Source organism: Colius striatus, chromosome 2 (genome assembly GCF_028858725.1).
Source record: "Colius striatus isolate bColStr4 chromosome 2, bColStr4.1.hap1, whole genome shotgun sequence".
Lineage (NCBI taxonomy): Eukaryota > Metazoa > Chordata > Aves > Coliiformes > Coliidae > Colius > Colius striatus.
Genome location: NC_084760.1, coordinates 63,186,017 through 63,198,246, shown reverse-complemented (window position 1 = coordinate 63,198,246; position 12,230 = coordinate 63,186,017). Strand labels below are relative to the sequence as shown.

General features: G+C 34.5%; 1 protein-coding gene across 10 annotated transcripts in view; it reads left to right on the top strand.

Annotated features, from left to right (window-relative positions):
- REPS1 (RALBP1 associated Eps domain containing 1) overlaps positions 1–12,230 on the top strand; it is a 67,447-nt gene that overhangs the window by 30,573 nt on the left and 24,644 nt on the right. For all 10 annotated transcript variants that reach the window (XR_009818238.1, XM_061990801.1, XM_061990798.1 and 7 more), the window contains exons 4-8: positions 1,675–1,828; positions 7,007–7,134; positions 7,596–7,758; positions 8,060–8,123; positions 8,888–9,042. Coding sequence is in view for 9 of the 10 variants with exons in the window: in XM_061990801.1 (XP_061846785.1) it covers positions 1,675–1,828; positions 7,007–7,134; positions 7,596–7,758; positions 8,060–8,123; positions 8,888–9,042 (664 nt within the window). In the remaining variant the exon portion in view is untranslated. The remainder of the gene's footprint in view (positions 1–1,674; positions 1,829–7,006; positions 7,135–7,595; positions 7,759–8,059; positions 8,124–8,887; positions 9,043–12,230) is intronic.

Sequence of the window (12,230 nt, the reverse complement as noted above, 5' to 3'; positions counted from 1 at the left end):
GACTCCTTCCCCCTTAGCCCCATATAACTGTAAACGTAAGAATGTATTGTCATCAAAAATAAATTTCTTGTCAAGTAGGATGTTAAGAGGAGGAATCTTCAGGGAAATTTTAGGAAGGCATGCAACTGCAATAAAGAAATTTTGAACTGGTGCAGGTACAGTGGAATAACAGTGACTTTGACTATACGGTCAGATGGTCCTTGCATTGAAAGTTGAAGTGCATTAATGCCCCTCCCAGCCTCTTTGTAATGCACTTTGCTAATGTGTATGGGCATTGTTTAAATACTTTGAATGGTAAGTTTGAGACCTTGTGGCCTAGGAGCTTAGTTAATGAAATCTTACTCAATGATCAGAAATCTCAGAACATACCTTAGTTGCAGAATAAATCAGTCTGGCCGCATATCCCAAGAAATATGAAAATCAGAAGGCAAAAAGGTGAAAGTTTGCATCAACACATTAGAAAGTAGCTAGTCATCATGGCCCTAAAATTTTTTTGTTAGGATGTATGTAGTTTTGGTATGGACCCTTCTTGAAGAAAAGCTTAAACTGTTTATGGCACTTTCTCACTGACTTTTAGACATTTGTTGATGTAATATTGATTAAAAAATCATAATGACCTTTGAGTACTTGACGAAGTGAACCAGTTCAGTTTTGGGAGTCATGTGGAAGTCTACAGTCTGTCTGTCAGGACTTAAAAGTGTGTTAACAGTTGTTAACTCAGAGTACCAAACTTTTTTTCTTGTCTACTCCCAAAAGAGATATTAAAATTTTTAGCTTTGTCATTACTTTTCAGGAAACTTGGAGTTCAAGCTTTGCTTTCTTGTTTTACTTGTTTTCACTAATATGGTTTGGCTCAAATTGGGAGATTTGACAAACAAGAATTTCAGGAGGTCTAGATATAGGGAGGAAATTACTTTCCACTGTATAAATACTTCCCTTTGTACAAAATAAGTATTTTTTTTCCTTTGTATTTTATTTGAAAATGAATAATCTGGTAATATAAATGTCTTATGTGAACTGACTCCAGGTAGAAATTGCATGTGTGATTCTCTGTTTTCCTACCTGTTTAGAGAAAATATAGTACCATATAGATTTAAAAAGAAGCTTGAGCCTTAATGTCAGAGCAAAACTACCTTGTAATTTTTACAGTATATCCTAGATGGCATCATTCTTTGAAAATTGTATCTCTTATTTGCATAATAAAAAATATGTGGCCTGTCTAGTGAGGTTTTTTCAGTGTTTAATTCTGGTTCATTTTTTAAATGAAAGTAACTGATTGTGAATCACTTGATGAAAGTTAGATGTGGTAATAAGCTATACTGTTAAGTAATCTTTTCTTTTGAGACCTGGGTTCAAATGTAATTTTTATCACAAGTGAAAGTGAGTCTTATCATCTAGTTTCCTTTGTAGCTACATCATTTAACTCCGCATTGCTTTTGAGTGCCAAGTTAAAAATACATTACATGACATTATTTGAAATGAACATGTCCAGTTCCAGTCATACTGTACCTGATTTCTCCTGTTCCCTCATTTTAGTAAGAACTAAAATTTCCACTCACTAAAATGAGACTTTAAATACCATGATGGTTGTTCTTAGAAATAATGGTTTTAGATAGACTTTTATGTTTTTAGTTATTTAGTAAAAAAACTTAAAAGATTCCTTTGTTTTATTAGGAGTCCACATCTCCAGTTGTTTCACCACAGCAATCCCCACCAACTTCTCCACATACATGGAGGAAGCACAACCGCCATCCCAGCGGAGGGAATAATGAACGACCTCTTGCTGGACCTGGGCCTTTTTGGGCTCCATTTAGTGAAGCACAACCAGGTATAAATATCTTCTGTTATGCTTCAGCTGTAACCAGAAGTTGTGGAATTTGAAAATATCAAATGAGTTTAGGGCAATTTATTTTTGTCTTTTCCAGTCCTGGAAATTTTCTTGCAGATTCAGATGTTCATGTTGATGGCAGCAGTGTGGAATCTGTAGTCTCGCATATGGCGGATCCATTTCTTAATGCAGTATGGGAAATGCTTAGTTTTAAGGGAGGGAACAAGAATATGAAAGTTTCCTAGTAAAAAGTTTTCTAATGCAAAACTGATGTTTTGTTGAAGCTGTGCAGGAACTGTCAATATCCACAAAAACATGAGGAGCTCAAAGGAAGGTGGCAAATAATGTATGATTTGTTTGAATTATGTTTCTGGTAGATTAGATGAATTTTCAGAACAATTAATTATCTTCAACATTTTTTTTGCTTTCTTTAAAGTTTCTGTAAACGTAACTGAAGCTACTGTATCTCCAAGCAGTCACAGCAGAACCACTTGTTTCAGTAAAGCTTTTCAACCTTGTTCTTCACTTAACACAAAGACCCTTCCTGTTGTATCACTGCTCATATTTTAAAAAGTTCTGATATCTGAATATCAATTCATATTAATGAATATGGAGACAGAGGAACGGTTCTAATTCAGGTTCTGTTTTTTGTTATAACTGCTAAAATAATATGTTGTATTTTGTAGGCTGTAGTTTCAGATTGAATTGTGGTTGGTTGGTTTATTGTGATATTCCAAAATTCATCTGTTATGTTTCATTTTATTGTCATTCTGTAGTTACAAGCATCCGTGGACGACTAAGGATTGTTAAAATTAGTTGAATAAGGAAATAAACTTTATTTTTAAAGTGAAATTGGTTGTATACAGAGGTTTATGCAAGTGTCTTGAATGTTGTTTGCTAGTAAATGCCAGATAATTTAGAACAAAAAGTTTTTCTAACTTAAGAAGTCAAGGATTCCAGGAAAGCATGAAAACTGTTTCTGCTGTTGAAGAGTTCAGTATTCTCCCCTTAAAAATAGTGATACCATGTTAATATTTCAGTTTGGCAATGCCTTCCTTGTTATGTCTAATGGATAAATTTTGTAGTAGTAGTATGAAAATATTTTGAAACCAGCTTAATATTCACCAGTTTTATATTCCACATTGAAACACATTAACAGAGTGTTTACTTCAGAAATACCGTTGTAGAAAGATTGTCCTGCCCATTGTAAGGACAGAGTGGATTTTCCGTGTTTAAAAAAACTGTCATCCCGTGGTGATTTTTTGTCACTATGGGTGATTTTTTTGCACTGCGGATGATTAATTACCCCTCTGAGTTTCAGCTGTTGTAGGAAGTTCTACCATTCTTTCTCCATCTCTTGAGACTAACTTTTAAGGTCAATATTTTATAGAAAAATTATGTTCTGCTGATTATTTAGGTAGAACCAAATAGGCTATTGGTTACTTTTCTTAAAATCGGCAGTGCAAGCTCATCTTTATTCCAATACAAGATGTTATTGAGAAATCAGGTAGTTTGCAAGTATATGATATTATTAGTTTCAGTAGGATTTAAAGCAGGGCTATGCCATTTCACTTGTGATCCAAGAAAAATAAGAACCCAGGTCTCTGTTTGTATTTCATGTTCTGTAAAACATACTTTGAGAGCAAGGAGATTGTCAACCAAAAGCACAGAATCTCAAGTGTGAAAATATTTCTGATAGATCTAATAATAAACAGCATGTTGCCTTACACCAGTAGGACAAAAAAACCCACCTTTTTTTTTGATTGGAGAAAGGAGTGTATAAACAGCAAGGTTCTGACTTATGTGTAGTGAAGATACTCCATTGTATCAAAATATTCCCACCATGAACAAAATTATTTAATTCTTTCTGTATCGAATTGGGCTGTAGAATAATTACTAGTTATTGACTCAGTTGTTTTTTTTAAATCTTACATTTCTTTCTTGTATCAGAAGTCTTGGCATAATATAGCCATAGTTCTCAGGATTTTCTTGATATTTGTAGTTTCTGAGGAAGAAAACCTATTCTCAACAGAGCAGAATAATTTGGATTTAACAATTTCTTTGCTACTGTTGTACTGTAATTCTTTTAGGATAGCGTTAGTGATGCTGCATAAGTAGCTGGACTCTGGGGCACTGTCATGACTAGCTCAGTGTGCTTACATGTATAAAATCAGAAGCAAAGGCTTATTACTACCTTTTTTCAAGCCTTTTTGTCAGCAGACCTCCAAAAGGTTCCTGTATTTTACTTTAATATAAGGAATCAAAAGTTCAGTGACAGGCATTGATCACCTGTGTGGAATGTTTATAGCTAGTTCAAGTCTCATCTTTCAATGCCAGTCGATGCTGTTAAAACCTGGGTGTCTCAAGCCTTCCAAGTCTCTTTGATTTAACAGTTTAAGATAAAGCTGTTAAAAAATCACATTGTTACATCTCTGTCTTGCATCTCTGATCTGAATTAGTCTTCATAGAATAATACAATGAATGACTGGAGCCTTTGTAGGAAACTGAACTGTGTATGAGAGCCTCCTGTTCCTGTAGTTACAAGGGGGCGGGGGGGTGGAGAAAAGTACTTCATAGTTTTCTGCCTTGTCATCTGATTTTGCACTACAGCTTCAGCTGCTGGAAGGATGCTGATGGTAGCAAACTTGGGAGAAAGAACACCTGACTGCTTCACTTCAAATGATAGTTTAGCTTGTCAGAATCAAGGCTAGAAATTATTTTTTATTGTCTTGTCCTGGCTGGAAGCAAAGCAGAGCATTTATGTCAGTAGTACCCAAATCATGATGTCAACTAGTAAAAGAAATCTGAGATCTTTCATTTAGTCATAGGTCCTCTGTTATCTTTCTTTGGCATTAAGTCAAAGGTCCGGTTTGATGACAGAATATGTATGAGGACTTGCAGCCATAAGCCATGCTGCTTTATTTTCATTGTTTGTAGAGATTTTGCTGCAGTTCATGAAATCAAGAGCCAGACAACTTCATAGACAAATGTAGAACATGTCTACTGTAATAACAGTTCATGTACATCACTAGAGTCCTAAGATATTTACTATGCTTGCAAGTGACTGAATAATCATTTGTCTTCTAGTTACTGCTTCAATAACTTGATAATTGGCCTTGCTACGACTTAAGGGTTATTCTTACCTGGACATGATTATTCAGGGAGGAAAGATGTCTACAGTATTAATCTTATTACCAAAATTGTATTATCCTTATGTTTTTGTTTCATCACAATTTGGTGCTAAAGAAAGCTCTTGCTAGTTTACGAAGTTAACTGAAAATTTAGTTCTCTGTGAGTAAACTCACATTTGTGTAGTTATTGAAAAGTACAAGCTACTCAGATGTTTTCTAGATAAACCATTACTTACATATGCATTTGTAGCTTAAAGGTGAGGGGGGTAACTTTATGTGTGACAGGGAATGACATCACTTTGCACAAGTTATCGATACCTTGGTAAGGTACCCCAGCTAGAAGAGAAGGATAAAGAGCAGCCATAGGAATTCAAGCTAGGTCTTCATACTAAACATGGTACATTAGCCTTCACCAGCTAGCTCAAATCTGATAGTTGGTCTTAGGCCTATTCTCCATTCAAAGTGCTGCTGATAGTATTCTCACTAATGAAAATGCACAAAGATCACTGAAAGTTGTTTCTTCATTGAATTACAAATAATAAAATAAAAATACACTGATTGTTCTGAATCTTCTCTATAAGCCAGTTTTCTTCTGCTTTCTCTTCTACCTCAGTTTTTCCAGTCTGGTATTGTTGTTTGAGGAGGAAGTGAGGGGTAACTAGCTCTAATTCAAATGTGAGATGTAGTTTTAATGACAGAGAATTGAATTACTTACTGGTGGCAGTCTATGATTACGTGCATGGATCCAGGTGCCCACAGTTACTAGTAAGCAAGTCTTCCTTCAGTGCACTCCAGCCTTACCACCCTGTGTCCTAAAATGTTGCATCACAGAGTAAATAATGGGAACAGTAAAGCAAGAGTGTTCTTGTTGGGATTATTTCACTAATTTTCAGATTTCCTTCACAGTTCACTGCAGTGTGTACTGGTAGTGTCATCAGTCTCCAAGAACCTGAAATTGTTTATATTTGTCAGTTTAATTGATTATGTATAGATAAATGGACTTGTCATAGCAGTATTTTAACAGCATCTTGACAATAAGTTCTTGCGCTTCATTGTTTCAATCTAGATCTTGATGACGATAAAAATTATGACAATTTCATATTTCTTGCTTGTGGTTTGAGTGAAGAGCTTACAGAAACTCAAAAGAGAGGAAATTGATCCTATGACATAGAAATTCCTATGAAGTATGACTTTATTTAACATATTTCAAGAGAGGCATGTAGTTGTGCAGGAAGAGTAGATTAATTAGTTTCACTAATTCTTTTAGGAATTCAGAAAGAGTTCAGTGTTTCTTTTAGGAATCAAGGAGTAGAATGGATGTCTGAGATTCTTCTAGATGTCTAGATTGTTTTCCTTCCAATCTGAATTCCTTAAATTTTGATTTTGCAACTGTAGTTTAGGAGGATTTTAAGTGGTTTACACACAGAGCAGTGGATGGCCAAATCTTTCTATAGTTACTTCACAGTCTTTTTAATATTAAGACATAGAATATCATCAGTATTTTAGAAGTAGATTGTAACAAGGCACTGAGTGAATCGCAATTATTGTGTTCTAGATAGTTAATATATAGCAGATTTTAGTGCTCTGTATGGATGCCTTTTATAATTCTTGGCCTACTTTTAAGCAGCCAAGTTAGTCTAGAAATAATTTAGGAAAAAAAAATCTGTGCCAAAAAGCCTGATTCTTAAGAGGAATTTCCAAGACTTTGTTCATAGAATGGCAAACTAAACTTTTCGTTGTAAGCCCATTAAGTGCCTGAAACCCAATTTCCATTTTATGTGTTGCAATAAGCTTGTTCCTCACTTCTCTTTATAGTGTAGATTTAAGCTGACCTCATGTAAACATTTGTAGGAGTGAGTTGTCAGAAGGTGGTCTTTGTCACCTCGGTACAGTTCGGTTTTCATTTTCTTCACCGTTCTATAAGTGTATATCTCCTTGATAGAGGCATGTGTTTCAGGATTTTTTTTTTTACTGCTTTCCATAACTGTGTTTCTTACTCAGTTTTCAAGGTTGTTTAATGAAAAGAAATTATTTATTCTGCTTTCAGGCTCATCTACTTCTAGCGATCCCATATGGTCTGGCCATTCACCACCACCCCATCAAGAAAATTGGGTCAGTTTTGCAGATACCCCACCAACCAGTGCTCTTTTAGCCATGCATCCTGCTTCTGTCCAGGTGTGACACTTTATTGATATTTGATTTGCTTCATTCAGATTGATGTTGCAATCCTTTTTTTTCATATAATTTTCATTGCAAACGTTTACTGTATATCTGTGCTGTAAGTCTGTTCAGTACTATTTATTCAACAGATACTTGTTTCTTTTGAGATGATTAACTGAATGCTACTAATTTTAAAAAAGTCAACAGTTATGACTTTAAAACATTTGTGTTTAGCTTTTTTGCATATGTGCCATACTTTTTTTTTTCTGCTTACATATCTGCAGTCATTCCTATCCATATATATTAATGTGCAAAAATACCCTGTCATTATCCTGTAGGTGCAATTTGCTGATAGCTTCCTGCAGTTTTTAAACTACTGTGAGATTTAACTATGCTTTATTTTTTGAAGGCGAGAAGTTGCGAATTCGTAGAAGCGTTTTAGGTAGATAATACTGAGGAAAAATATTTCATTTCAGGACCAGACAACAGTACGAACTGTAGCATCAGCTACAACAACAAATGAAATTCGTAGGCAATCAAGTAGTTATGATGACCCCTGGAAAATAACTGATGAACAAAGGCAGTATTATGTTAATCAGTTTAAAACCATTCAACCTGATCTAAATGGATTTATACCAGGTAAGTTGCTCTTTAAAAAATACGATTGTGGGTGCAGCAGTTCTATTACAAAAATTTTGTTCTGTACTTAGGTATGCAAACCAAGAAAGTTTTACATTTTACCCATAACATTCTGGTAAATTCCAGTGTAATTCAAGAAAGGATGTAAAATTAATTTGCCTTTTTCCTTCTTTTAACCCCCGTAGTTAATGGGTTTTTTCCCAAAATCTTTGCTATCTAGCTCATCTGCTTTACCATAAGTCTAAGTCTTGAACTATTTAACTTGCTTTAAATATTAAAAAGAATTGTTGGAATTTTTCAGGATCTGCAGCTAAAGAATTTTTCACTAAGTCAAAACTACCTATTCTTGAACTTTCTCATATTTGGTAAGTGTGATGTGTCTTTATTCACTATAATTATTTTAAAATATGATAACTATTCAATAGTCCTTTAATAATCTGCTTACTAGAAAGTGCTAAGTGAAATTTCCCTAGTACTCTAGTATACTCAGTCCTACTCACATTTATGCCAATTTTACTTCAATGGGTTTTAATGGGTCTAGACTGGAACTATTTACAAGGTGATTTGAGCTTTCAAAGAAATTTTAAACACTTCAGAGTAAGAAGTAATTTATTTGGGGTTTTTATTGTTAAAGATGCATTTAATTCTTTGTATATATTCAAGTCTCAGTTTAAATGAAATGCACAAATGCATTTTTTAAAAAATATGTGTAGTGGGACTTGACAAATTTAGTTTGGACTTGGTGCAAAGCTTGTATTGTGGAACTGAATTGTGGAGTGGACTTACCTTATCAGATTTGATCTTTCTTTCAGTGTAATCATTTCTAAGTTGGGTATTTCCCCATTTAAAGTAAATCACATTGCCACAGCACTGTCATTTATTTGGTATACTTCGTAAAAAATCTGAGACCAGAATGAGTGAAAAATCTGCAGAGGTAAAATTGTGTTTAAATGGTCTTGAACTTACTGATGAAGGCTCATCTTCTTTGAAGAGTAAAGCATGTGGCACTAATATGAAGTGTTTAATAGGGTAAAATGAACTATAAACTCCATGTTTCGATCTTCCAAACTGCACAACAGATGTATGACTGTCTGAAAAGTGTCGATTTATACTGAGTTTTCCTTTCTAGGGAACTATCAGATTTTGATAAAGATGGTGCACTGACACTGGATGAGTTCTGCGCTGCATTTCATCTTGTAGTTGCTAGGAAGAATGGGTATGATTTGCCAGAAAAGTTACCTGAAAGTTTAATGCCCAAACTGATTGATCTAGAAGACTCGACAGGTAAGATGTGCTTCAGCACAAAACTTCACCACTTTCTAATGATGGTATAGTTGTTACAGCATATCAGCAGATATTTATAAGTTTATAGGTATGAACATAACACATTAGTCAGTATGAAGTAAAGCCATATGCAATTTTTGGAAGCCTTAATCAGTGCTCAAAGCTAATCTAAGCAGTTATATATTTCTGTACAGGGAGATGTTACTTAGGAACAGTACACATATAAGCTATTACATTTGGAAATACTATCTATTTTAAAGATTAAGGAAAACAAAATTGTGACAGTATAGATTTTATTCATGATCAGGTATAGCATTACAGTTACCAATCCAGCTGTATCTCAAATTTGCTTTCGAATTAGTATACTTGATGTGCATTCTCCTTTTTGAAAATACAGCATGAGTTTCTAAATCTTGGAAGTACTTAGAAAATACTGCCAGATTCAATGCTAGAGGCAGGACAGTGCAATTTAAAGGTACAGTGTCAACAGCACTGGGTGGGGTTTTTTTTCTTTTTAATTCTACTCCTAACTTGACAGAAGGTTCTATCTTCCATGGCTTTGGCATCTAGCCTTTCTTTGCATAGTCCTTACCTATGGATGATCCCAGACAAACCACTGAATGTATAAGTTCTGTTTGCCAATAAATTCTGTTTGCCAAAACCTCTGTCTCATAACTCAAAAGCTAACTACCGTTCCATGTAAAAGTGGTGTTTAAAACCAGGATGTTTGTGGCCATCTTCTCTCTTATATTTTAAAACAGGTAAAGGAAACTGTTTTGAAACTGCTTTAGATCACTTTTTAACAAGTGGTCTTTGCTTCAAAAGTCAGATTATACTGTGGTTGCACAGGTACTATGATTTCCTATAATTTTATTTCTTTTTACCAAGAGGGTCTCTTCATACTGTTTGTAGGATATCAAAGATTTTCATCTGACAATTGCAGAAAAGCCTTTAGGAGAAGTTACTGACATGGCTGTAGTTTTACTTGTAGTTAGAACTGTCTAAGTCTCCAGTATACATTTACTGTTTTAATCTGAATTAGAAGTTACTCATAAATCTATGTGCAGATTAGTGTGCATGTTAAATTATGCAGATTCAACTTAGGGACTGTCAGTCAGCCTAAAAAGATCAATTAGTTAAGTTTCTGTAATATTTTTTACTTTTTTGTTGCCGCAAAAGCTGTATTTCAATAAAGCTTACTTCCAACAGCCTTCTCAAAATTGGAAACTGTGAACTGTGACACTTTTTCATTAGGTATAGTGTTCACAGATAAATTGTTAGTGATCTGCTGACTGAAACCTCAGGATGAATAACTTACTTTCAGACTGTTCAAGAAGATTAATTACTCAAATGTCTTCTTAAAACCAACGTGCAAGATCGTAAACTTTGTTTCAAAAGCAATTACAGCGCTGTTATTAATTTTGTCCTGTTATTAGAAACTTTCCCCTTGATCTTCAATGCTTCTGCTCTGCTTTTGAAACTTGCAGTCTCTTTCTGTTCTGAGTTTTTAACTCTAGTGGCCCGTAGAAAGAAAAGTAGCAGAGGGCTCCCTACACCCTATGTTTCTGTTCAGACAGAGTAAAGGAAGAACTCTTATGGTCTGCTCTGGCAGCCTCTCCCTCATCAGCCACTGTGAATCTATTATGTGACCAACTTCAGGTGTCTCAGGCCCATTAGTTAATGTATAGGCCTTGCCTTACATCAGATTTCATGACCAGGGATATGTATTTCTCTCACGTGACTTAGATCTATTGTATTATAAAGCATTTATAAAGTTAGTAATTTTTCTGGTATAACACTACACCTCCACAGAATTTTGGTAGAAAAAAAAAAGTTAAATGAGGTGTTAATATCTAACTAGATAAAGAAATAAGATGGTTTAAGTTCTTAAAGTAATGTGGTAATTCTACAGTACAGTTTTAGTATTTTGAATTGGATAATATACTTCAAAGAATTATGTTGATTGCAGCAGCTTCACTTTAAGATTTAATATTGTCTTGTGGTATTTGTAGATAGATAGTGTCAGCTGCTCAGAATGAGCAAGATCTGTATACATAAGGACAGCCTGTAGAAGAAGAATACAGTGAATGAAAATGAGAGCAAGAAGTCAGGCAGTTGTACAAATACTTCTTTAAGTGCTTATATATTTATGAATTGAATATTGTTGATAATGTCTGCATTTGTCTTGGAAGAATCTATGATCTGCATCTGAAAAGAGTACTAGTCTCATTTCTAGCTACATAAATAAATGTGAATATTTTCCTTTAAAACTAGGGATTTTTCTCAGTAAAAGCTGCCAACCCTTTACAAAAATCAAAACAGGTTTTGCTTTTCTTTGACTTCAGTTTTTTGTTTGGGCTGCTGCAACAATGCGATTTCTTTGTAAGAAAAAGTCAGCCATGCTTTGTGTCTTATACAACTAAATAACCTCTGAAGTTTTCCATAGATATCTTATACATTTTTTGTGCAGATATTTGAAAAATACCTTGAATTACAAGTAGCTGCATAGTCTATCCAAGGCAGTTTTCAGCCTTATGTTTTGACGTTGTGGTTAACAGTAGTAGTTAGTTCAGTTATCTAGTGCACCACCTTTGAAATGAGAATTTTCAGTGTTTAACTCATTAGACTTTATTTTTTTTTTTGCATTTACACTTGATACTAATTGATATGCTATATACATTCCCAAAACATTGCCATTGACATATTTTGAACTTACTGTGTTATTTTGTGTACAATGACCACAGCATGTCATCTTGGCTACTTGGTGACATCATTGTGCCTGTAAATATCAGCTTGATGTAGCCTATTTTTTAGTTGCCTTTTTGCCTGAAGCGGGTATTAGATGCAGTTTTTATCTGGAATAATTTGTAAAGCCATTTTCCCTAAAGGACAGTAGTATATGATGCTAGGTATTGGGCACAGTTTTGGGACATTGAGTCTCAACCTGATGTCTGACTATTTACTGAAAGTTTATAGGCCTTTGAAATTTTCACGAGTTACTGGTTTCTCTGTATGGCTTTTTTCATGTCAGTAGCATCTTAGTATTGCCTGGCCTCAAGACAGGACAATTAATTTCTTTCTGAACTTCAGTGTTTTGGCTGTTCTTTTTTGACCGTGCATCTTGCTGTCCCCATTAGCACTTCAAAGACAATAATGTATTGTTGATTGGTGTTCAAAGGTGCAGTTGT